This window comes from Hakea prostrata, chromosome 4 (genome assembly GCF_041222555.1).
Source record: "Hakea prostrata isolate BN-2017 chromosome 4, UWA_Hpros_2, whole genome shotgun sequence".
Lineage (NCBI taxonomy): Eukaryota > Viridiplantae > Streptophyta > Magnoliopsida > Proteales > Proteaceae > Hakea > Hakea prostrata.
This window is the reverse complement of record NC_142603.1, coordinates 13,872,421-13,898,428: the sequence shown is the minus strand read 5'-3', so window position 1 is coordinate 13,898,428 and position 26,008 is coordinate 13,872,421. Positions and strand designations below refer to the sequence as shown.

Below are 26,008 nucleotides of genomic sequence, written 5' to 3'. Positions count from 1 at the left end.
TCTTACAATGCTCTCCTACCCCCAAAAAAATAATAACTATAATCAAATAAAGACCCTGACGCTTCGCGACGCGGACAGCCATTATTTTAAATTATAAATACTATTCTTTTTCCTAAATAAAATTATACACATTATTAATGTTTCCTTCTACTCAAAAGTTGATGACAATGACGGATGTTAAGACGAAGATGAAGATGACTTCAAGAGAGTGATGAATTTTAGTACAGTTTTATCATAAATGTTTATGGATATGCTATTCGCAAAAACTTGTTAACATAAATATGTCAATATAGATTGTCAAGCTTATTAATCAAGTTTCCATAATGGCTCTATTAATGACAAAAAGAAACTAACATAGGGTCATGGGTGACCCGAAGGAACCACCGAATAATAATGGTTTGAATATAATCAACCCGGCAGCTCAACGGTTCAAGAAGATGTTGCATGCCAGCTAGGTCAGGAGGCTTATTGGTTAGCAAAAGACGACACTGGGGAGACCCGCAGACAAGTCCAGATGCCCTGTGACTTAGGCACAGGCCAAGCGGCCTTTGGGGATCTTCGATATCTCTTCATTTGTGGTGTCTCATTGCATTAATTTCAACAATTAATGTCTCGTAGGCTTGGCAGTGATGAGAGACAGCTTTGAAGCCCAACATTTGTTCTAAGACTGCGGCAATGACAGCGACACCATTTTTTGTCTCCTCAACCATGGACTAAGGTCGCATCAGACCGATACTTGAGTGGACTCCTTGATTACAAAAGGTGTTCATAACAGTACAAGGTCTACAACCAACATAGGGTGATGTCTCCAAGCCTCATAAGCCATCTCCACCGTTGAGCAACATGATGAAGAGTCAATCGGCCATCGCAGAAGGTCCCAGGTTGGCTATAAATAGGAACGATGTTCCCAAGTATAACCAAAGCTTTTTCCAACCATTATTCTCCTCCATAACTCCTTGAAAAACATTACTTCTTCCATCCTTTGCATTTACTTTGCTAGTCTTGGCTCTCATATTCTCCATTAAAGATTGACTTAATCATTTGAGGTTGCTTCCTGTCCTCAGAGTCGGCTCACTTTCACTATTGTTTTGTCTGTCAGGAAGTTAAGGAGACCCGGAACCATTGAAGAACTGGGGTTGGTCCAGAAAGCTGACCTTCCCCACAACACATGGTAATACGGAAATGGATCATAAGCTTGAATTTAGTTGCAAAAGAGTTCAAAACATTTCAAATCAGGGATCTAAATAGTACCATTTACAATGGACTTATACGGATGGATATATCCCCAACTCGATGAATGATCATAGTATCATCAGGATAATATATTGTAAGAGGAATTAATCCAAGCCAAAAGTTTTGTCTTCAAAAGAAAAAGTGAGTGCATACATAAATGTGTTTATAGCATGCAAAGATAATAATGACATACGGAATTAAAAACAAAGAGGGGCATCTTTTAGAGTGACTACAACCTTAAATTGATTTCTTGGACTTGAGATTTGAAATGTAAATGCGAACCGTTATATGTTGAAATCTTCTTAATATATATAATGTCAGAAAAATAAAGAAAAATAAAAAAAAACATTGGAACGTTTTTAAACAAGGAAGATCGTACAATTTTACTTTTGAGGGGAAATTTTATTTAGAAATTAAACCAAGCCTATAAATGTTATTCTGCTATCTCTTCTTGATTAACATCTAAAACACCTAATAAAGAAAGAAAAAGGTAATCTTATTTTCAATGATCTACTCCAAGGAGGCGTTAGCCGTTAGGCACCTCAAGTCATCTAATAAAAATCATTATTTATAATATTTTGTTTATTTATAATTGACATCATATATCTAAAATAATAAAATGATAAATATATTAGTTTTTCTTGTGATTGTGTCTTCTCAATAATAATTGAATTAAAAAAATTTTTTTGGTAATCCAATAATTGTACCCTTTTTTTTTTTTGTAAGAATCTAATAATTGTACTTGAAAGCATGTACAATACAGTTTGACCACATTCCATTCCCTTTGACTACCAACTTTGGTTTGATGAAGCCTTAGGCTATATGCATGGTTTCATTCATCAAATAAATTATTCATTTAATTCTTAAATGCTTTTTTTCTTCTTCCAAGGTTAAATTTATTTTATCATAGTTTTTATCCTTGAGTTTGCTTAATCCGAGACAAGTGTCATTTGTGAACAACATGCACCTCTTGAATGCTCTTGATTAGGTTACCTATGATAAGAAGAAATAGATAAAAACTTAAAGCAAAATTCTAACACAAGCTAATTGTATTTCGAAATCATTTTGTTCCAATTTCACATAAGTCTCACACTAGTCGCCACATCCTCATATATACTTTTGTATGCATATTTACATCCGCATATTTACTTAATTATTTTACTAGAGCGCATATGTGATTAAATCTCTAAGTATTGTGTGACATATTCCCAACCAATTAGTAGATTTCCATGTAATTATGTCGACATAATGCCATAATGAATCTTTTTGAACTATATGGCAAACCTTCTTTTAAAAAAAAAAACCCTTCTTCCAAGCTTCCATGAATGGGTTGGGCTGGGCTGCGTTTTGTTAAAGAACGTGCGGATTGGGGAGGCACATGAGATCAGGAAGGCCGGATTTGGGCTTATAATCAGAGTTTTTAACGTCATAATGGGTGATATTGGGCTTACTGGGCCCAGTTACGTTCCCCGTAATGGACTAATGGCGATTCGCACCTCCAACCGACGCTTGGCAATCTGCAATGCCTACCACAGGGAGCCAGTGGACGCAAACCGCCGAACCCTCGTTCTCCAGCCTGCAGATATGAATCGGCGCAGCGAAGACGCGTTAACTGTTTGGTGTTTGGTGCTTTGAATTGGCCGCGGAGGAAGAAAATGAAGGTGGGCGGAGGAGTAGCGATTGGTGGTCCATGTGCCACTGCACTCCCAACACTATTTGTTCGCCGCAGCAGAGCTGTTCTGGCGAGCTCTCCTACAACCTTATCTTCTGGTAAAGTATTAACTTTTCGATTACAGTCTGCATCATCATCACATATTTGAATAATAGTAACTATTCTGCAGCTCTTGTCTCTTTAGTTACTATCCTTAGTGCTTGATATTTAACTGTAAAACCCCAGTTTCCTAGACTCCCAACTCTAATGTCTAATTGGCACGCACAGGGAAACTCAAGAGTCAACCGAAAACCTACTCCAAAACTATAAGCATTTGGGAAATTGAAAAAACTGGGGCTAACAAAACTTTTCATTTTCTCAACTGTAATAATGGCATTCACATCTTTGAGAGTTGCTATACTAAAAGAAACAAGAGAGACCTCAATTCTCCCCAAGACTTGACAACCTGGTAATACTGTTTGCATCTATCAAAAAAGTAACATCTGTTACATAAGTTAATAGAACTTCTTTTCTTGTGAATCATTAGTTATTACTGTCTTCTCAGCAATGATGACCCGTCTACCCTTCTCTCTAGTACCTTTGTCTGAAACAATTAAAGAAATTTAATGAACCTTTTAGCTCAGCAAGTGAAATAGTCCTTAATCCAAGCATAGTTGCAAGAAACATCTTAAAGAGTTCAAACTAAAAGAATGGAGTTCAACTTATGGAAAGAATATAATTCCTACGCAAATTCTCTATAAGGTTCTTCTTACCTATCATCTTCTTGGTAGACCTTCCTTTCAGCATAGAACTTCACTAGAGGGTGTTTTATAAACAGATTCAGCATGCATGTCTACAATGGGCCCAAAATTGATCCCTAGAGTATCTTAAAATGAGGTTGAAATAACATTTGCATGTACAGTTATTATTCAGCCAAGGGTTCTCTACGTTTCTTTTAGAAAGATCAGATTTAACGTCCATGGGGTTAACCCTTTTTCAATTCACAAAATTAATCCTATCACTAAATCTACAAAGCACCCACAAGTTAATTCCTCTAACCGTATACTGGGTTCAGTTCTTACCTCAAAGTTGAGCTCAAATACTTGTAAAATATCCAATCTAACGCTTCAATCCTTAAGTTCCCAGGTTAGGCTTCTAGGGAAAGGTCACTCCCACTTTGCTAAGCTTAAAATCACCTATGTAACTGTTCAATTCCATCACTTTCATCTCCTCTTCTCTTCTTCATCTAACCTCTCAATCAATCTCTCCTCCCGTTTTGCAAATAAGTGAGCTCTTTTTGGGTCAACAGTTGAAACAAAAACAGATTATGTAGTCTGGTTCTATCTTGATTCTTGAGTCAGACGAACAAAGTTGAACCAAACCTTATCAAACCATTTCCCTTTCAAGTGGATTCACCTTGAAAAAAAATCAATACCGGAACCCTCATTGACCTAACTAAACCCATTTAATCAAGGTCCACTTTGAGCCACCTTTTGAACCAAATGGACCTTTAGTCCAATTCCACCTTTGATCCATGTAAACCATTTGTTGATTAATTTAGACCTGGTTCAAATTGTTCTAGGATTGTTTCATAGCCTGTTTGTCCTACTTGCAAACCTTAATTACTAAAGTACTCATTCTATTTATTTGTTACATAATCTTTAATGTCTTAGCTTAACTAGTCTTCTTTCACTGGTGCCTAATAATACGACAATGAAAATTTTATTTAAACAATAAAATTATGGGGCATTAGATTAACATATCTGAAAGGGTACCAATTTCAGTTCTTCCCTAAGGTGTCATAGTTTCTGATATAAAGAATTAGACATTTGATCCAAACTGACAGAAATAATTTGTATTTTTCTTTTCAATTTATATGGGAAGAATGGATACTCATGATAAGGCTTGGAGTAAGGGGGAAAATCAATCTGTAAATTTCTATCCCTGAAAAAATTGCAAATGAACCTATATCTCTTTTATTGTGCTCAGCCATGTGCATGCTTCTCTCAGTTGCAGAAATCACCATGTGCTCCACTTAGAAATACCTAATGTAAACCTTGTTGAAAGCATTTAGCAGCCTTGTACTTTATTTTCACCCCTATAGTAAGAATGAAGTATTGGGATTGGTGATGATATTTGTGTATAAAGGCTTTAGAATCAGCTGTATAGCTCCATCTTATGACCAGGTAATCAATCTCACAAACAGCGCCTGCAATTGAGGCATAGTAGTGGAACACAATCTTGTGCTCCAATGCTGTGTTTCAATTCTGAAGTGCTTGTTTTGAATTAAGTATGCTTTTGATGTTTTGATTCCATTATGGGTGTAGTAGAATGGGTTTTGTTTAGTTTATGGATGATGAATCTGAATTAAACATTTGGATTCTGTATTTAAAATGATTTATTTTGGAAAAGAAGCCTATTAGGGGTTCTGAATTGATCAGTTATGATTTTCATGTATATGTTGATCTTCTTGCCTTGGTTTCTGATATTGGTTAAGATTTCGGTATTTTCTTTTTGAGCCTAACTTAGGATAGTTGTCTATTTCTATGTATAGGGAATGGATGCTTTGTTTCTTGAAGAAAAGAGATTGCAATTGTATCTTTAAAAAAAGATTCTAGTTTGGTTATAGTGTATATCTACTTGTCTTCACCACGATCCTGGGTGGAACTTGTTTTCAATATCTATATCTATTTCCAATTGATGATGACACTATTTGATTTTCATGCCTGTTACCCATTTAGTTGGGATAAGGCTGAGTTTTTGTTTATGTTTGGCTTTGAATTGATATTTTTTATTTATCAAGTATTGTTTCTATGTGCTTAATATTGAGAGATGATTTCCCCCCCCCCCTTTTTGATTAGAAGTTTTGATGAATTCTGATTTAATGTATTGTATGCTTTTAACCATTTCCGGATGAAATGCAGACCATGTATCGTTCATCAAAGATATAGGTGCAATTCAACCTCCCGAGTATTTACAGTATTTATTGAAAATGCTTCACGTAAGAGGTATATGCTACACAACCTCTTTTATAATTAATGTTTGTTCTTTTCTGGTTCTCTTATGTGTTGTGTAGGGCATCTAGAAAGTCATGATGTTATTTTCTTATATCAGCATCTTTATTTTTTATTTGTGCTTCAATATTATCTGGGAGCTAGGGAAGCCCAAAATATTACTATGATATAAAGTCATTGGACACAAAGAGGTGGACATAAGCTGCCTTATACTGTCCCTTGGAGAAATGATACTTCAACTTGGAACCAAGTCACCTCATCCCTTCCCATCATGAAACTAAAAGCAAGTAAAATTGGAAATCCAGCTTTGTTCTCCCGAAGATGCAACAAGATCTTGAGGAATGTCCTTATCTGCAAAGATGGTCAAGAAAATCAAAGAAATACAAGCTGAAGTAGCCAAATATCAGCTGGCTGGTTGCTTTCTTGAAATGAAAAGAAAAGGTTTTCTCCATGGAGTCATAGAGAACCTGCTGGAACCAATATCAATAAGTCCATAAAGGACAACATATTTGAGTGACACAACACACAATGGTTGTGATAAATTGGTAATCAGAGTTGACATGACGACATCTATAACCCAATCCAGAATACGTATGAAGGCCATCTAAAAGCGCCTTCATTTCCACCTCCGAGTTGATGCATACTCTTAAGACCTTAGTTATATAGCTTTTCTATTGTAGAAGTCTTATAGCAAATTAATGCAAAGAATCTGAATATTCTTGAAGAGATGAAACTCTTTCCTAATATCTGTTTTATTAGACACTTTGACCAGGATTTTCATAAAAGTAGCTGAATTCTGCCATGGTCTTTATTCATGGTTCAGGTGACAGAATTGTGTCTCCAGGAGCTAGGCAAGGGTTGATTCCCCTTGCTATTCCCCTATCAGAAAATCATTCAGGTTCAAGCAAAACACCGTCTTTCTGGATAATCATCTACTACCAAAAAATTTGAAGTTCTAATAGTTGCACTGAACCATTCTCTCCTTTGTTTTAGGTGCTTTAACTGCATTGTTGAGGTGGCCAACAGCTCCATCTGGGTACAAGATCTAGTTTTTGATGTCTCTTTCTTCTTTTCTTTGTTTTTATTTGCTCTATTTTTAACAAGTATGTCTTCATTTGGTTACACAGGATGGACATGCCAGTTGTGGAAGTTCGTAAGCATGGAGTATGGCTTTTAGCCAAGAATGTAATACATTAAACTGGAAGGAGGCTTTTGTTTGCATGTATTTACTGATTATTGTTTCATAGATTAATGGATTGATTTGTATTTGAAATGTTGTGATTCCTAAGATTTAAGTTTAGGTAAGACATCAACTTCTATCCTCTTGGACTTCCTAATGTAGGTGGACCAATATATTCATAGAATGCTGGTGGAAGAAGAGGCCAACTGCTTAGTGGGAAGTAGTGGTAAACTGTTCTCTGCTTCCTCAGAGGCTGGTAAGAGACTTTACAGAAAAGGTGACTTCACTGAATCTAAGAGTGCAAACCTTGACATCTATCTTTTGAAGAAGGTATGGCAGAGGTATCTAAACTTTGTTGCATAATGACCTCACCGGGTGAAATTTCATGTCTAATTGTTCTTTTCAGGTTGGTCTATTTCCAGATGTCATAGAACGTAAAGTAATGCAGCACTTTGAGAAGAGGGACCAGGTACGAGTTCCGTAGTTTGGCTGATTCCATAAAAACAATGTCGGTATCTCGTGGTTAATCCTGTTAAGTGTTTTTACTTGGTGGAAGGTTTCTGCATTGGTGACTGGGGAGTTCTATACAAAGAAGGAGCATTTTCCAGGGTTTGGACGGCCTTTTGTATTCAATGCAGAGGTTTTGCTGAAGTTCGTAGTCTTGTCTCAGTAATTCAGAGGATGTTCGTCACTGGATTTTAAGTTTTCACATTCTGCTAGCTGATATGGATTTTAACTGGCTTCTAACAAAAACCTTTTGGATGCACTCCTGCAGGGTTGGGCGTAAGCTAGAAGCAAAAGATGCTGCGAGGGGTGCTTTGAAGTCACCATGGTGGACGTTGGGTTGCAATTACAAGGTTTCAGCTTCTTCATCTACTGTTTTCCTGAACTCTTTTATCTTTTATTCCTGTACTCTAATTTTCAGTGATAATGTTTTAATCCTGTCCAGGAAGTTGCTGAAATTGCAGGATGGGAGGATGAGCAAATTGAGTACATAAAGGAGAAAGTGTCAGAAGAGGGTAAACTGGAAGATTTGAAAAAGGGGAAGCCACCTGCTCAGGTTGTATGACTGATAGTTTCTTGGTTGATTGGTTTTATTGGAATCTAATGCATTAAGAAATCCAGCTGGCTTATTTATGGATACTTGTGTGATTCCCATTACAGGTTGCATTGGATGAAGCTGCATTTTTGTTGGATTTGGCATCGGTTGAGGGCACGTGGACTGACTATATGGAGCGAATTGCAGATTGTTATAAGGAGGCTGGACTCCATGATATTGCAAGATTGATTCTTTATAGAGATTGACTTGAGAGCTATCCTAGCAGATCAAGAAACTGACCTGGAGAATTTAAAATCTTCCCCCCAGTTTTGGATCTTTGTTTGTTCAACTTTACCTCACAAATGGAGGGATGGGCTTTTTAGGTTTTTGCTTCTTTGTTAATAATTATCGAGGCTTTTAGCTGGTCATATGATACAAAGTGGCAAATTGTTTTGTTACCATTAGAATATAATAAAGTTTTAAATTTTTGTTGTAGTTGCGAAATTAGTTCCAACAGAGTTCAGTGGTGAGTTGGCATGGAGGAAAGCAAAAAGAATTTGCTAGAGGTTCCAGCAAAAAAGTCAAAGTGTACATAGTGACCTGAAAGGGACTTAGGTGGGTCTCTATACCTGCTGGGATGAAAGAAAAGTCCTTCGTCCGAGGCTTTATGTGCAGTTACGGTACTTTCTGACAATGTGTCACTTTGTTTCCATAAATGATCATTCACAGTGGGAAGCTTGTTACACCCCAAGCATGGGAAAGCTATCCAAACTCTGTTCATGTAAGTTGCATAACTTTGGATTCGGCTCCACCATGCTACAGGTTTGACTTAACAGAAAATCTGCTCTGCCTAAGGCTGCTGAATGAAAGTCAAAGCTTTTTCTTCCTTATTTGTTCTCTCTTGGTGGTTTCATTCCTAGTTCAATTTCAATGTTGCATGGCCAAGATCTCCTTGAGTGGTTGAGGTCCAATTTCGACTACTTATTTTGCATTTTTTTCTTCTTGTTACAGGTAGGTATGATTGAAAAAGTAAAAAAAAAAAAAAGAGCAAATCTGGTGGTCGAGATTTCAATTTGACTATCCATTCCATCGGAATTATTTTGCATTATTAATTGCGTAGCATTGAAGCTCCATCGACTGCAGTAGTGCCCAAATTTTTCATGTTGTGGACTTGCAAACCACAGCTCATTTTTTTAGGTCTTTCTTCTTCATTTCACTAGTTTTTAGAGGAAAGACATGATGGAAGTGGTCGTTTGTGTTCTTTGGGGAGCTGATGAATGCTTTGCAAGGACAGAGCTCCATCACTTTGAATTTAAAAACCAGTTTGAGAGGCTCTAGGGTGGGCTGACACAAGAAACTTGAAAGATTGGCTATTGGAGCAAATAATAGCCTTATTGCCATTGTGATTGTTGGGTGGGGATTGGGGGAGACCACTACGGCTCAGAAGATCTTCAAAGACACAGAATTGGAGGCAAAATTTGAGAGTAGGATGTTGCCATGTTGGTGTCTGTCTCTCAGACATTTGCCAAAGAACTAATCATGAGAAATATCCTGAAGCACTTGGGAGATGCTAGTGTTGAAGATGATTGAGGCAAACTGTTGAAGAAAATAAACCAGTGTCTCCAAGGCCTTAGATATTTGATTGTGATGGATAGTGTTTGGAGCCTGGACATTGAATGGTGGCTTCGAAATTTTGAAGGCTTGCCAATGGGAAACTGGGGAAGTGTTATATTCCCTACTGTAATAGAAAGAGCTGCCCAAATGATGGGAGTGAGCAAGGGCGAGGATGCATTGGCCCGAATTTCTCTGTGAAGATTGATGGTGGCTCAGCTAGTAGAGTTGAGCAGCTGAGGGTGCGTCTGCCCAAATTTTCCAGCAAAGACAATAGTTGGTTCTGTAAGATAGCCTTCACAGTGGTGGGGATGAGTGTGGTAAGCCCTAAGTTTGAGAGCACTGGAAAGGAGATTGTGAATAATGCCAAGGCCTACCTCTAGCCATCAAGGCAGTGAGGATCAAGCTCTGTATGTTGCCTTACTATTATTAATGGAGGAGAACTGCAATTAATTTCAGAGAAGAGTTGGAACACAAGGCTGAGTCTGCTGACTCTGTGATGGCTTCTAATCAATCCAGAGTCATGCTTCTTCTGCTTCTCTATTTATCCAGAACAACTAGTAGGTTGGTATTCATCCAAAAGGAACTAGAAGATTGGTGGATTGGAGAGGGTTTGTTTCCATGAGGAATGACTGAATAATAACAGAGGCACCAGTGGACTTTTTCCAGGTTTGATGAACAGATGTCTGATAGAAGTGGTGGATAAGACTTAAAGACTTATAACGGGTCGTCAGCTGGGTCTTAGAAGTGGTGGATGATTTCCTTGATCGCAGGTGTTTTCATTACAATAAAGATCTCCCAATATTGTTATTCACAAGGGAGACTGGCAAAGAAGTACCCTGATACCATAAAAGGATCTTTCTAAATCAATCTTTGATACGCATTCAGAGAGTCTTCTGGATCAAATGGGATTCGACCAACATTCAACTTGGATCAGTTTTAGCAACATCCACCCTTTGGCTCAACTCCCTCCTCTGGATAAATTCAGTAATCGTTGAAATTCCGGATGCAAATAGCTGCCATAATCTTAAAATGCCTTGGATGTAATCCATTGTAGCTCACTTGAATACTTGCCAAAAGAGATGGGTCAAACCTTCGAGAATTGCTTGGGTTTAGACCTGCAAAATCAAAGCAATTAGATGGATGACACATTCTAAAGTTGAGAGCATTTTGTGACTCTGAAAGCTTGAATTAAGACTAACAAGAGGTGATAAGACTGGAGATGGTGCGGTTAATGTTCTTTTATATCGTCAACCATTGCAATTTCTAACCATAAATTGTTTCAACTCTCTTGGTGGTGATCTTGTGGTGAAGCTGCATAAACTCTTTCCTCCTCAATAACTTCATAAGCTTTGTCTCAAGTTCTTTCCACGGGTGATCAGCCCAACTTGGCTCGACAGCAGAAACATGGATTCTATCTGAGCATTATGCCGTAGAGTGATTTTTATTCATCATTTGTTTACTTTGTTTAGAGTTTGGACTGAAAGCTTCGAATTCTGGAGTATTATGAATGCTCACACATACTAAAACGTTTCTGCATGGATTTCAGGGTGGGAGAACAAATGCGGTGAGAAATATTCCTGAAATTTATAATCAACGACACCAAAGCCAACGTCTGCTGATTAATACCTAAGTAATTTTTTTTAATCAGCAAGCTATCTGTTATATATAACCCATGAGTTCTCTTAATATTTTCAGAAGAGGACCAAGGTAGAAGTTCTTATAAATTGGTGGTTCATCTGAATAATTATTTTCTTAATTAATGCCAAACAGCACTACTCAGTGGCACCATTTTGAATCCCCTATAACTACTGAACCAACAGCTCTGCGGTACAAAGGCGGTAGTTACCTGAATTCATAAAGCCTTAAAACAATATAGCAGGATAGTTTCAAGCTGAGGGTTTGTGGGTTCTCCATCAAATTGAATAATCAGAACTATACTTGATCTCAATTAACTATATAGCCAACATAAATTTCTAGAGGCTTTGTAGTGTTTCAACCCAAAAATTATATACACACTCAGGGGAAAACTACATACAAGTGTAACAAGACCAAACCAAAATCTCTTTCCAAGTCTCTCTCCAGCTACTGTATTTTAGAACAACAAAGCCTAACCTCTGTTATTTCCTATTATAAAGTTGCAATATCAAACATTTGTCACAACCAAACCACGGGCACTGCCCTTATTGATAACACTTCATTCCGAGAATCATGTGGCAACAGGTAGAGAATTCTTCTTTCTGTTCCCTCTCATCCTTCTTGACAGGAGCTTCTTCAGAAAGCCTACACCCCCACCACGTTTCTTAACAGGAACAATTGCAAGAGCATCACTTGTGGCTGTCCGTTTGTGCTTTATCTCATTTGAAGTAGGAGTCTCTTCTGTCTCTACTGGTACAATAGGATAATCATTAGAAGGAAGGGAGAGAGCCCTTAGAGGTTCTACACTGCAAATTATTTCTTTTGTTTTCGGAGACTTGAGATCCTCACCCTCTGCACCATCCTCTGCTAGCATCTGATCAAGTAGGGAAGAGCGATGTGTTGTGTTCTCTGTTTTATTCTTTGGAGTGGTGTCAGGGGTTGTGGAGATGACTTTGTCAAAGAGAACAGCTTCCCTAGGAGAAGTCAATGCCTTCAATTGTTTCCCCAGGTTTAAGATGGTTTCCTGGCACTCTGCCAGTTTTTCTGATGCTGCTGTTATCTCCCGGTCCTGCAAAGTTTGGTTAAAACACATTTGGGTCAATTCAAGTCTAAATAAGTTATACTTAAAAGGGCCTAAAAGAGGACCCATCTGAGAATTATAAACCCTGAGTTGCATGGCAAAGCAGGACTTCTCATCTAAAATGTAACTTCATAAATTATAGTGGCTTTCTTTCCTCCTCCCCTAAAACACCTTCTGTAATGTTTATTTATTCAAAAATACTTTGAAGAATGAGGTCAAAGAAACCAAATTATTTTGTTAAGTTACTTTTGCAAAGGGGGTGGGGGAATCAAAAGGTGGGGAATACCCATTAAATAAGACTCTTGCTCCCGTGGGGTCTGGGGAGAACAATAATATATGCAGCCTTGCCATGAAGTTGCAGTATAGAAACTGTACCATTGAGCCAAGGCCCATTCTCATGACCCAGAAGTTAAAAAATCACAAAGGGTTTAATGAGAGAGAGAGAGACTTGAGCTGGATATCCTTGACATTCTCTTCTCCCCACATTGCCTTTAAAGTTCAAGGGAAAATCCTATAGGACCGTTGTTTGGCCAATTATGGTGTATGGTATAGAGTGTTGGACTATTAAAAAGCATCATATAGATAAACTCAATGTAGCAGAAATAAGGATGCTAAGATGGATGAGTGGAAAAACTAAAAAGATAAGATAACGATGATCATATTATAGCTGGTATAGAAGTAGTTCCAATAAGTGATAAGCTACGAGAAAGTCGTTTGAGGTGGCACAACCATATTCAACAGAGGCCTATAAATGCCCCTATACGGCTATATGGAGAAGTGATTTAATCCAGATGGAAGGTATTAGAAGAGGTAGGGGCAAACTTAAAAACACCTTAAGAGAAGTGGTGAGAAAGGAATATGTGCAGCCAACCTCAATTAGTTGGGATGAGGCTTGTTGTTGTTGTAGGGCTATTTTACAAGATCCTACAAACTGGTACTCCAGATGACCTACTTTTAAGTGAATTGGAGGTTGTGGTCTAGTGACCATGGGTACTAGGTAGTTTAGCCATCGTAAAAAAAATTGGTGCATCTCTTTCATTGGTTGGAGATTTACTTACTTTATTCAAGGAAAGGTTCGATAAAAATCCAAAATGTAATTCTGTTAATTGTAATCAGATATTAATGCCTATTGCATTAAATAACAGATTGAAAGTCTACAGATACGGTGTTACCATGTTTCCAATCTTAGAAGTATTACACAACAAAATGAAAGACTCAAAACTGTTGCATTTTTTGGAATCAGAGAACATAGACACTCTTTTAAAACATGATTACATACTTATATGTATAGAGGGTTTTCTTACTGCAACTAAACAAAATAATCCTATTATAGCTATGATGTCCACCACGTGGTATGTTGGTTGGCATTCAACATGATGGACATGCTCTCCATGTCACCCTCTACTTCAATGGCAAGCTTCAGCCAACCAGAGTCACCAGAACATGTAAATGCAAAAGCAAGGTATAGAAAATGGCGAAAAAAGTCTCTTTTTTCGAATTTTATCACCAACAAGAGAAAGATGCTAATATGGTGGACCATAAAGTTGAGATAGGCCAATGCATTTGACTCTTTGGCCAATCAAAGTAACTCCCTACCCTTCCAATGCTCAGAATGACTGAATCAACCCCTCCATGTGCAGATAGACATATGAGAAGGTTAAAAGAAACCTTTCCTACTCATAAATACTGTAAATTTAGAAATACGCTAGCACTGTAAATTTTAGAAATGAGCTATCTTACAGTACGGAGCTGCTTTTCTTCTTGATTTGGATTGTACTTGGGAATTTCCTCCTTGGTCACACTGACAGTCAAATATCACAGCAAAGTTAGATATCTCGGCAACAAATAAAATTAGTTATTTATCTTATACAGGAAAGTATTTCCTACCTTTCTAGCTGGAGGTGTAGTTCAAGACACGTTGCTTCTAGTTCTTCACAGCAGTTGCTTTTGTTCTCCAGTTCTGCTTCTAGGGATGAAAACTTTTTGCGAGCCCCATTTAATTCAACCCTGGCAACTGTAAGCTGGGTGTCAAGATCTTCATTAAGCAACTTGTGATTTTCAATCTGATCTTCAACAATCCCTTTTGATTCTATTAACCTTTCTAATTCCATCTGTAACTTTGCTATGTGTTGTTTTGATTCCTGAAGTTGCATGGTCAAGTCTTCTTCCTTCTGAGTTTCTGACTGGAGCCTACCTTCCAAATCTTTCTTTGCAGATTGCACGTTTGTCAATTCTCCAAGACTAGATTGAAATTCCTCTGCATAGGACAAGTTACTTGGCACATTTTGAGTAGTGCTTAAGGCTAAACATGAAAACCGTTCACCGGATGAATGTTTTCCCTCCCTTTCTGGAAATAGACTGGTCATCCCCATTTCACCTTCGCTTTCACTTCGTGATTCATCCCAATCAAAATGCTTCTTTATCATATCCCTCATGCTTGAAACATCTTGGAGAGAAAAACAATGGTTGACAATCCATTCCAAAGCTGAAGATAATTCTCTGGCAAATTTCTCTAGGTCAACTTTTCCAGTCAAAAGATCGTTACAGGTTTGGACAAATTGCTGTAAAACTGCACAGAGTTCTGAACATTTCCATTGAAAAACACGAACTGTGTATCCTGTGGGGGTTGCCGGATTTTTGTGAAGTAAAGGAATCCCATTATCTACTGGCATTATTTGTGGTGTGTTGTAATCTGTTAAAGATGCTTGGTTAATACCTTCAATAAGCTCAATTATTTTACAGATGGAATTGCTGAGATTTGACTGGAGCTGCTGCTTGTTCAACTCCTTGGATAAGATGTTATTTTCCGATGCTCCATCAAATGAAGCTGCCCTTGGAGATGTATTTGAAGATCTCCATGAAATATAGCCACTAATATGCTTGGGCTCTGATGCTTCATAATGCCTTGGGGCTGCCTTGGCATTAATGAATTCACCACGGTTCATGTGCATCACTGCAGTTCTAATCTCCTCAAGAATTTCTTCAGGATTTTTTTGTGTGACATGACTTTGCTCCAAAATTGTCCTCAAAATTTCCTGAATCCAACTAGGAGATTTTGTGACTGATTGATCTATCAATTGGATCTCTTTATTCGTGTCACCAGAGCCTGAGTAACTATCACTGATTGGAACTATTTCCTTACCAGTAATATCTGAGAAATTAACACCTGTCTCGGATTTCAATGGGCTCATAAATGAAGGGCTTTCACCTGAAGAATGGGAACTTCCAAAAGGTTTATCAACAGATACAATTGCCAATTTTTCCATCTCAACAAAGTCATCCATTAGACTTAATTCTGGAATCCCAACAGTACTGCACGATGATCGCCTCAGTTTGCCATTTCGGAAATGCTCTAGTTCTGAGATCAAAGCAGAAGCCCAAGATCCAGCAGAACTTCGCTCATCTTCATTGCCAATGTTAGATACTGAATCAACGGATAGTTCATGGGATGAGGGAAAAGCCCTTGCTAGTTCCATAGGTGTTTGTTCTAGTGATGGTATTCCAACATGAGCCTCAACTAGTGATAATTTAGAAGCTGTGTCTGAACACGTGATCTTTGAAGATTGGAGTTCATTGTTTTTTTGGGATAGCCGTTCTTTGAGATCCCTATTTTCTTCCTGTATAGCACACAATTGCTCAGTTAAAAAATTGATCCTCCTACTAGAAGTGTCCAAAGACTTATCTGTGCCTTTCACCATCAAACCTGTCATAGAAGGATTCAACCTCCTCATATCTCCAGGATCTTTTCCCAGCATTTCAACTTCATTCTTCATTTTTGCCAGCGCAGCTGGACCTGGCAACCTCTTTCGAACCAGCAGACGTAATCTCTGACATTCTGCTTCTAACCTTGCAATCTTTTTCACATTCTCCAGGTGTTGCTTGTGTGATGCATCAGATGATCGACGGTTAAAGTTGCTTTCCTCATTTCGAATCTGAAGCTCTTTCTCAAGCATGCGGACCTCATATTTCAGAGAAGCCTTTTCCTTTTCCAAGGAGTCTAATCTTACCATCAGTGTTTTAAAATTAGTTTCTGCCTGGGATTTGCATCGCCTTAAGTCCTCATTCAATTTTTCCTTCACCTGTATGTCCTTCCTCAGATCAGTATTTTCTATGCCCAACTTGCTAAGCTTCATGCTTGCTTCTGCTAGCTTCTCTTCTAGAACAATTCTTTCTTTCTCAAATTGCGTAGAAACCTTCAAAACTGCATCATGAATTCTCTGCTCCTGCTCTTCCCTCACGAAACGTAACTGCTGCATGCATTCCTTTAAAGCTGCATCCACGTGAGTTAATCTTTCTTCTGTAGCCACTTTCTGTTGTAAAGCTTCATCTAGTTCTTGCTTGAGAGACAGAGACTCTGCTTCTGCCTTCTCCCAACCTACATAAGATTGTTCATAAACATGATCTGCTAGATGCTGAATAATAAACTTTCAGAATATATGTTCATAAGTCAATCTAATCTGCTGCATTGAGTAGAAATTCCATGCAATGCAAATAGGAAGGAAAAACAATTGTATCATAAGAACCTGCAATTGCTTCTTCAGCTACTTTAGCATGTTTTGTCACTAGATCATCTTTTGCATTGCACTCAGATATGGCCACAGACAGCTTCTCGTTGAGATTTTTCACTGATATCTCCAATTCTACTGCTTTCTCAATCTCAATTTTCTTCTAGATGATTAAGAAGGTAAAAATAAATCAGGAATATACTCAGGGCAGAACTTGATGTCCAAAATATTAAGTTTAAATTCAAAATATATGGTATGATAATTCACATAATTTACATGAAGAACAAATTCTGTACTTCCAAAAAGCAAGGTTTATGGATGGTAACGAAATTTTGTCCATATTTACCATATGAGAGTCTTGGGAAAACTAGATTGAAGATTTCTGGACTGCAAAAATAAAAATATAGGAGAAAGAAAGAAAGAGATCTGCTATTCACCAACAATAAAGAAATCAGACAGTTCCCTGATCAGTGAACTTATACTAACTTCTTGACTTTTATCCTTCTTCCTACCCCTCTTTAAGACATTTCTGCCTGGCTAAGAACCCTAAGGTTGCCAAAAGAACTTCTATGGTGATTGGGTCAAGCTCAAAGTCAACAAAGCTACACGAGGGATTAATTAAGCATAAGTTGATCATGTGACTGACATTTTAATCTTTAATCTTAAGAATGGATATTGTTTGCATCTAAATCATTCCCATGCACAAACAGAGGAATGGGATGGCATGGCCATGTCCACTGGAAGCCTTTGGATGCTTCAGTATAGAGAAGTAATTTGATTCAACTGAAGGAATTAAAAGAGCCATGAGCAGACCTAAAATCACCTAAGGAGAAGTTGTGAGGAAAGACATTCATATGTCTTGTATCAAGTATGACCTCAAATAGAGCTGGTTGAAGGGAAAAGATCCTTGTAGCCAGCCCAATTTATTAAGGATAAGGTTGTGTTGTTGCATCTGCAGAGAATTGTGAATTTCAGGTATTCAAATTCCATCAGTAAAAACTACCACCACTATTCCAGAGGTAATAGTTTAATAGTCTTGCATGCACGAACAAGATTCGTCTTGGAACTATAAATCTAGTTCCCCTTATTCCTCCAAGATTTTTATGCCAAATAAATATTTGAAACGTGTCCTCATTGGAATGTCCTCGAGGGAAATACAATTGATTCAAACCCCACCCCCTCCCCCCAAAAAAAAAAAATCCCAATCTCTCAAAAAAAAAAGTTAAAATAAATAAAATACCATCCCCATTTTCAGCAATTCTTATTTTGAACTAAACTCAGTGTCAAAGTTGTCTTTGAATTGAAATGTAAAAACATTTAAATCACAAGGTCAACAATGCTCAACTGAATACAGGGGAAGGTCAGTACTCGTGGTTTAACGTTTGGCTCTCCTCTTTCTTGACCTAAATCCAGTAAGTGGTTGACATTTGGTTTGGTTCTCCCCTTCTTTAGCGGATTTATCAAAAATAATCTTCTTCATGATAGGCACAACTCCTATTCTTCTCTTTTTCATTATTTAATGTTTGTGTAAATAGATGAACAGAGTATTTTGTGCAGAGATCAAGCCCCCAGCTGATGATCACTCCATCTGGCTTGCTGCTTCTGACTTCGTCTTGTTGGGTCTATATTATTGGTGGCAAATGCTTGGAACAATTCTGAACTGGAAAATTCAAAGACCTTGAATGCTTTCGTATGACAACCAGGCCTCCCCAAGCAATATCTTAAGCTTTGGGTTGGACAATTCAGCACCGCAGCAAGGGATGTCAGAGGAATTTCATCTTCAGTTGTTCTTTTTCGTGAATTCCATATCAACAGCCCTCTATGCTTAATTTGTATCTTCCTTTGTGGTGCACAGTATGTGTGTTCATATTCCCTTATCTCTCATTTTTTTCTTTAACAGAACTACCATTGCCAATCAAAAAGATGGAAGGACAATGAGAGCCTAACTCAGACAACTTTTGGGCAAATAATGTGACTTTATTCATAGTTATGCAAAGAGGTACAAGGCCAACTATATGCAGAGCTAATCATTTACCATTAACAAAGACAGCATAGTCTTGCATTGAAGAAATATGGAATAACAAAAAGAAGCTCATTCATTAATAGATGAATTCAGTAGGCAAGAAAGTTTCAGTTACCTCTTCTCCATTTGCTTTCTGCAGTAGGTTAGCTTTATCACTAACTACAATTGTCTTCTCTGTGGATTTTTTCCTCCAAAGCCATGTCTTTTGGTCCATTACGTCACTGAATTCAGCTATCAAACGAAGTAGCAAAAATTTTCTGAGGAAAGATCATAATGAAAAGCTTCATTTTTCTTTTATTCCAATTAACCATTTTGGTCGAAGATGGTTAACGTATGGCTGTTCATCAAAGGAATAGTACGTTCCATCTCACATTGAATCAAAATTTTAAGACTAGATTATGGGCTTTCAAGAAATAATTGCATTAATTTGACAGAAAACTGAAGCATAGAGGAAGATGACTCAGTTACTACATTTCCTGTTCTGTTTCACAACTGATTTGAGATGTGCCAAAAAAGAAAAGAAAAACAGACTGCCAACTAATTTTCAGAAGCAAATACCATTTCCTCAATAATTTATATTTTGCAGGTAACTTTAAAAGGAGATTTTGCTACTGTCATACAAAGAGCCTCAGCTGACATCTTAATAGAACAGAAAATCTGTTTCATGTTCTGTTTTATATGAGAGCTCTTAAGATTTAGTGATTAATTATCAGAGAAAAAGAAGAACTGGAATGGAGATACAAAGAGCGCATAAGAACAAACAAGACAGACCATCATGACAAGAGAAATACAAATTGGAGAAGATAGGCAAGATAGAAACAGAACATACACTTGAAACACACATGCAGAAGTGAAAAAAGAGTTTGAAGCTGTTACAGCTCTTACCTGATAGAGAATTTTAATCACTACTCCTGAATCATCCGTTACCACAGTGGAAGAAATGCAAACTCTGCATTCCAAATTCCAGATATCGGATTAAACCCTCTAGAAATGTAGAACAAACTCATAAACTACAGAAGAAGAACTGTTAAAAGACAAGGGGGAAAAATGATTTGGAAGCAAAAGATTAACACCACCGACAACCACCTACACAGTGAAAGAGAGAGAAAAGCAAGAATGTGGGAAAGCTCGTTTTGACAAAGTTTAGATAAACACAGTTCAACTTTTCTAGGCACTGGACCATCTACCATTATCAAGGTTCACTAGAGAAAGACCCAGTTCAAAATTTTCAATTATTCTCAGTGGTTTAGCTGTTGCTTTAAAGAATTTTGACTAAATGGGAAGAGACTAATGAAAGGAAAGGAAAGGAAATCAAAGCTTGAAGAGGAAGAAGCTGTCATCATCCTGAAATTCCAGATTATGATTATACATATAAATATTAATTAGGCATAAACATCTGGTCGATAGTCTTTCAATTTCAATTATTATTTGAGATTTTCTATTTGCTTTTCGTTTGTTAGAAGGAATCAACACTTTACCACCCCACCATCCCCAGTGTTAAATCAGAAGTTGTTGGCTTTTTCTATCATTATCTAAGCAAAGATTCTTTAATAAAATGGGCATTAGCAATATGGGATTAGCTTAATGACACCAAAGCCCCTTCTTAATAGTAGATTTCTTCCGTGCTGCCATCAATCAATGGAGGAAAAAAATAGAAGAAAACAAGAAAGTACTACTCACTATTACCCAGGAGAGACTACGACAGGTGCACAGGCCTAGTGGGTTCCAGACATTCAGGTTACCTTTTCTTCATTGATTCCTTCTTTAAAATCCATATGATCCAAAATCATATCTTCTCCAGCTATATTGTTTGGTTTTCTTTAAAGGCATTGAAGCATGCCTTCTGCTCATTTTCATCACAATGAGAGGAAACATAATTAAGATTGTGTTCAGTTTTCATTAACTTCTTCATGCCCCACCTTCCGTGCTCTATATAAATGGTTGGATTTTGGGTTTCTGGATCTTTGTAATGTGATGCCTTGCTCTCGCATTTATATATAGACCTTTTTCTAAAAAGTAAAAAAAAATTAATTTTGGTTGTAGTGAAGTTGTTCTTCTTTCTCTGATCATTCTTTCTATTAAAAATATCTAAGTGGATTGATGTGGAATGATAGGAGATTTTTATATAGGATGGCTGATGGTTCCTCTGCTGTTGTTTTCTTTTTGTTTATCTGTGGCTGCCAACTAATTACATTTTTATTCTTTAATTTACAGAATAATACACCACTTGTATGGACCATGGGGATTGGGAATTAGTGACAACTGAAAGATCAATTCTTAATTCTTATACCTAATTCCACCCAAGAACATTCTTAATGTGGTTTCAGGTTTCATCTTTCTTTCTTTTTTATTTTTTTATTTTTTTATTTTTATTTACTGATGCCCCTTTGTATTATAGTGAAATTATATACCAAACCCTATGATTTACAAATTTATTATTGTCCCTCACTTCAGTGTTGTTAACTCGTTTTTAAGTGTTAAGAGTACAAAGATCATTTTATCCTTTTTTAAATTCAAGATTTGATACAAAAAATATATTTTATCCTACAATGAGATATATGTAAAATTATCACTTTGTCCTTGTTGCTAAATCATGGAACCATCAGGTCTTTAGCATGGAACCATCAGGTCTAGTTCTGACTTTAATTTGGAAAAAATCACGAGAAATAAGTTTTCTCGTTATTATTTACCAACAATTAAAAAGTAATTTAACTAATAACTAAATCAATAGTAACCACTACTTAGGGTATTTTTAAAAATTAAAAAAATATCATATCATCATTTATCAAACAGTTCTTAGCATCAACAGGGCAAAAGTAAAAGCAAACTAACATATAAGGTTTGAGAAGTAATTTTTTTTAATAAAAACAAGAGATAAGGTTATAATTTAGCTGTACTACAATGGGACAACAATAATTTTGTATCCACTAACTATAGGTTGCATTTGAAGGCAGCTCTTACTCCTCAGTCCTTAGTGCAATGGTCAGTGGACTATAGTTGTAGTATGAGGTCAAGGCATCAAAACGACTTCTTAACATAAATTATTGAATTAAGTTTGAGTAGATTAATTTGCTTGTGATAAATTTTGTTTTGTTTTGTTTTTTTTTTTTTTTTTTTTTTTTTTATTCAAATCAAACTAATCATAAGGATTGAATGCCCATAAACCCAAGGGATGAAAAGTATAGAGGGATGAAAGTTTTCTTGCCTTCGGACATTATCATCACTATGCTAGAAGCACGTCTATGCTTGTAAGAATTTTAAGAAATGAATCTCTTTCCCACTCTACTTAAGAAAAAAAAAAAAGGCTGAAAAACTACCTAAAGCAATTTGAATCAATACTATTTGATTTTATCTATAAACGCTTCACTTTTCTTTTTTTTTCACTGTTCCGTTCCTTTTTCATTTGACTATTTTATCATTTCACTCTTCATATTCTCCAACCACAATTGATGGCCAAAGCTTTCATGAATGCCTAACAGGTTACCATATGCCAAAGTGATGAGATATACATCCCCATCACCTTTCCCTTTTCCCTTTTTAATGACAGCTTCACTTATAGCTTCAATTTAAAGCATGAAAACTCATGTTGCAATTGCTCATTATTGAAGCTAATAATAGTTGAAGAGAAGAAGAGAGAGACGTTAAGGAGAGAGAGAGTCTGAGTGTGCATATGAAAGAGTACGGAAAATAATAATCACATTAATTTATAATGAATTAGTACATAGCTTTATATAGAAACAAAATCATTCTTCATAGTGTTCTTGGAGTCCTTCTCTGTATAGTTCTAACAGTATTGTGGTTGTGGTGCTAAGACTCTAATGTTTTAGATTACATAAAATATTGATTAGGAATTTGTACCAATTAATATCTCCTTTGGGTTACCTAGTGTCTTTGTGAGCACCAATTGTAGAGTTCTTCTTGTATGTAATAACTGATGTTTGATCAGCTGTGAGACTTCTAACATCAGTATAATTTTTTGAAGTAACAGCAGTAGAACTCTTGGAAGTTTTGTTAGCTGTGGAATTTCTAACACCAATAGAACTCTTAGAAGTTTAATCAACTGTAGAACTTCTAATGGTAGTGGAACTCTTCAAAACGATCCTAACCACATATGCTTGAAATGAAGTGGCGGCTAGAATGTTGGTTGATTTTCAAAATACATCTTTAATACTCATGATGCAAATGTTGAGCCATAACAAGATTTTCAAGTACATAGAAGTTACAATACCAGTTTAAGAATCACCCACCATGATCTATTACAACCCAATTTGTTGTTAAATTTAGAAGGACATTACATTTCTACATGCACAAATCTGTTCTACAAACTTCACTCATTAGCTTTTCTAATCACAACGTTGATTAAATTCTATATTATAGCGCCAAGCTCAAAATTTTGGCTCTAGGGGCTGGTTTGGGTCGACTCAGTGTGGATCAATATTATGGCCAATTCAAATTTGAGCATTTAAATAAGACTGGTGCAATTTTGCTTCAACCTTCTTCATTGTTTTGTAAAATATTTTTAGTATGAATAAGACAACAATATAGAATTATGTGTTGTTTTATTATTTTATAGTTAAAGTCAACCTCATGATCAATGCCAAGATCAAAACAAGAGCTAAGGCTATGTAATGTCAGAGTTAGAATTGATTTAGGGTATTTAAGATCAGGGGTTTTTAAGTACACTGACCCAATCCAATGCTATTGCAACCCTAAGTAGGGGTAAGGGAAATAAATAGAAGAATTCAGAAGTCAAGATTCTAAAAGTTGGGTTGTATTCCCATTAAAGGTTACATCTCATATGTGGGTCCTATACCCATTAAAGATTTATATATCCATAGTGAACCATTCCTTTTCTTTTTTTGTGGGTAATACCGTGCCTTTTCTCAACAACCATAAAAGAAAAATAACATTTTTTTTTGTCTTCTACAAAAAAGGAGAGAAAAATAACAATAGAATATGAGATCCATGGTACACTGTGTTGGCGATATATCACCTACACAGGGCGATATAACCCCGAGTCGCTAGGGGGCGACACGACTCTCTCCAAGCAACAGGAATTCGCAAAAAGTTGGCAAAATATCTCCGAAAAGTCGACATTTCGGCGATATATCGCCCAATTCACATATTTAATAAAGATTTATTCGGGTTTTCATCGATTTTTTGTTCAATTTTTGCCAAAGTGATGTAGGACCTCTACGAGCTCCCCTGTGTCTGTCGACAACAAAATGTGAAGCATGAACCATACTCAACATAATTGTATAATGAATTGTAAACTTTAATACATTTATTCACAAGTTGCGCATTGTGTTCTCTTTGCATTGTTTACATTAGTTTATATTAATTTTCCAAACTTTCAGTTTTGCCCGCATATAGCCAGACATGTGCTAATAAAAAACTTTAGATTAAGTGATATTTCAAGCAAAAAATAATGTTCCCAATGTGTTTATTGGTCTCAAATTAGACTACACGTCAAATTTCAGGTCAAAATGACTTGAAATACCTTTCGAAATAGGGGTTCGATGTAAAATCGAACCCCAACCAAAAGTCACCCGACTTTTGGTGACATGTCGCCCAAGTCGCCTTGTCACCAGGGTCCGACACGGCGACACGGGCCGACATGTCAAACCTTGATGAGATCATGAATGGATTGTTTGTCCTGGCTAAGCATAAACCCTCTTCTCTTCCCGAGAGAAGTAAAAGCAGAAAAATTTACAAATTGAATCAAAGATAAAAAGGGTCAGGTTCTTGGAGTTGCCATGAGTGTTTGTCTAGCAGATGGGGTGCATACACCTTCTGATAAGGGAAGTGTGGGGTTCTCACTCTTTCACTTTGCATTCCTTAGTATAAGAAAAGCAGTTGAGACTTGAGAGACCAAATTTAAAACGCTTGCTTCGGATTCCCTCTTTGCTTTGCAACCACCAACATTTACCAGTTTAGCTGTCGCTTTGGATTCTCCATTCCACATGATATGAGCCACCAAGCATGGTAGTTTGAAAACCTTTTAACGTTCATCGTAGTCAGCTTATGCACCTCTCAGCTACATTTTCAATTTTTCAGAAATACTTTACACATGTTTTATGTATATGATGGAACTTCGCCTTGACCTCATACCATGGAGTTCAACTTCAGTTAATGCGCAATACTGTGCTAGCAATGGTCAATATTGAAATCTCAACGGTCCGTCTTGCTTTCAACCAATCACCTGCGAGATGGACGATCGAGATTGAAATCTCGACCGTTGGCAGTAGGTGCTGCGCATTTAATATGCAGCTGTCAAGTTTGCCCCCTATATCATGAGGGCTGGAAACTTGTAGAAGCACGGCAATGAAAGTCTTCTCAGTTTACCTTATGTAAGTATCATTGTCATGGGCCAAGGCCCAAATTCATTAATTCCCTAGTCACTTGTTTGGGCTGGAAACACTTGACTTTTGGGTACAAAATTCTGAGGCCCAACTGAGAGTCGCAGGCCCAGGCTCACGCTAGTGTGATTATGTTTAGACGGGCTTCTTAGATGGTGTGTGGCGGGTAACAAGTTCACTAGCAATAAACTACGGCCCAACCGTGCAGGTTGAAATTTTGGCCCACCCATCTGTCTGGCCCAGTCCAATGGGATGTCGTGGCATTTTTTTTTTCTTTTAGAGATTTTTGTGTGAATCTCTTTAGTATACCGTAAACTAATATTGGGTTGTTTACCAAAAAAAAAAAAAAAAAAAACTAATATTGGGTCTTCTTAATACAATATATTACATGTGGGTTTTAAGCAGACTAACACGGATAGTCACCATTAAGTATATTCAAATTTCAAACGTGAAGGAACTAAAGTGTCCCTCAAGTTATTTAATACATTGTTTTAATATATAATTTTTAAAATAGATAATTGGTCATTAATAGCCAGTTATATGGTAAAAAATATATTTATATCTAAAAAAATAAAAAAATAATATAATAACATAATATATTAAATAATTTGAAAGAAATTTTGGTCCTTCCACTCTATGTTTAAAATTTGAATATACTTAATGGTGACTAACAG

At 36.8% G+C, this 26,008-nt stretch overlaps 2 protein-coding genes and 2 pseudogenes across 7 annotated transcripts; 3 read left to right on the top strand and 1 right to left on the bottom strand.

Moving 5' to 3' along the window:
- Positions 1 to 2,743: 2,743 nt before the first annotated feature.
- LOC149018068 (protein IN CHLOROPLAST ATPASE BIOGENESIS, chloroplastic-like) lies at positions 2,744 to 8,605 on the top strand. Its single transcript, XM_089152395.1, has 11 exons — positions 2,744 to 3,003; positions 5,809 to 5,892; positions 6,722 to 6,796; positions 6,892 to 6,934; positions 7,026 to 7,083; positions 7,241 to 7,408; positions 7,485 to 7,547; positions 7,635 to 7,729; positions 7,854 to 7,935; positions 8,028 to 8,138; positions 8,243 to 8,605. Exons 1-11 carry the CDS (start codon positions 2,889 to 2,891, stop codon positions 8,381 to 8,383), a joined length of 1,035 nt encoding a protein of 344 aa, XP_089008521.1. The 5' UTR covers positions 2,744 to 2,888; the 3' UTR covers positions 8,384 to 8,605.
- Positions 8,606 to 8,810: 205 nt separating this feature from the next.
- LOC149018067 (disease resistance RPP13-like protein 4 pseudogene) lies at positions 8,811 to 10,353 on the top strand (annotated as a pseudogene).
- A 49-nt stretch (positions 10,354 to 10,402) lies between these two features.
- LOC149018066 (disease resistance RPP13-like protein 4) lies at positions 10,403 to 11,150 on the top strand (annotated as a pseudogene).
- Positions 11,151 to 11,548: 398 nt separating this feature from the next.
- On the bottom strand, positions 11,549 to 20,310 carry LOC149018065 (filament-like protein (DUF869)). Of its 6 annotated transcripts, none has more exons than XM_089152393.1 (7): positions 19,861 to 20,053; positions 19,091 to 19,206; positions 16,971 to 17,115; positions 14,335 to 16,822; positions 14,188 to 14,248; positions 12,216 to 12,435; positions 11,549 to 12,116 (listed from the first exon to the last, which is right to left on the bottom strand). In XM_089152393.1, the coding sequence occupies exons 2-7, from the start codon at positions 19,187 to 19,189 to the stop codon at positions 11,938 to 11,940; spliced, it is 3,192 nt and encodes a 1,063-aa protein (XP_089008519.1). In that variant the 5' UTR covers positions 19,190 to 19,206; positions 19,861 to 20,053; the 3' UTR covers positions 11,549 to 11,937. The 6 variants fall into 6 exon arrangements, with proteins under 6 accessions (XP_089008519.1, XP_089008520.1, XP_089008516.1 ...); XM_089152394.1 differs by having other exon boundaries at positions 11,549 to 12,113; XM_089152390.1 differs by adding an exon at positions 20,062 to 20,310 and having other exon boundaries at positions 11,550 to 12,435; positions 19,861 to 19,924.
- Between the last annotated feature and the right edge of the window lie 5,698 nt (positions 20,311 to 26,008).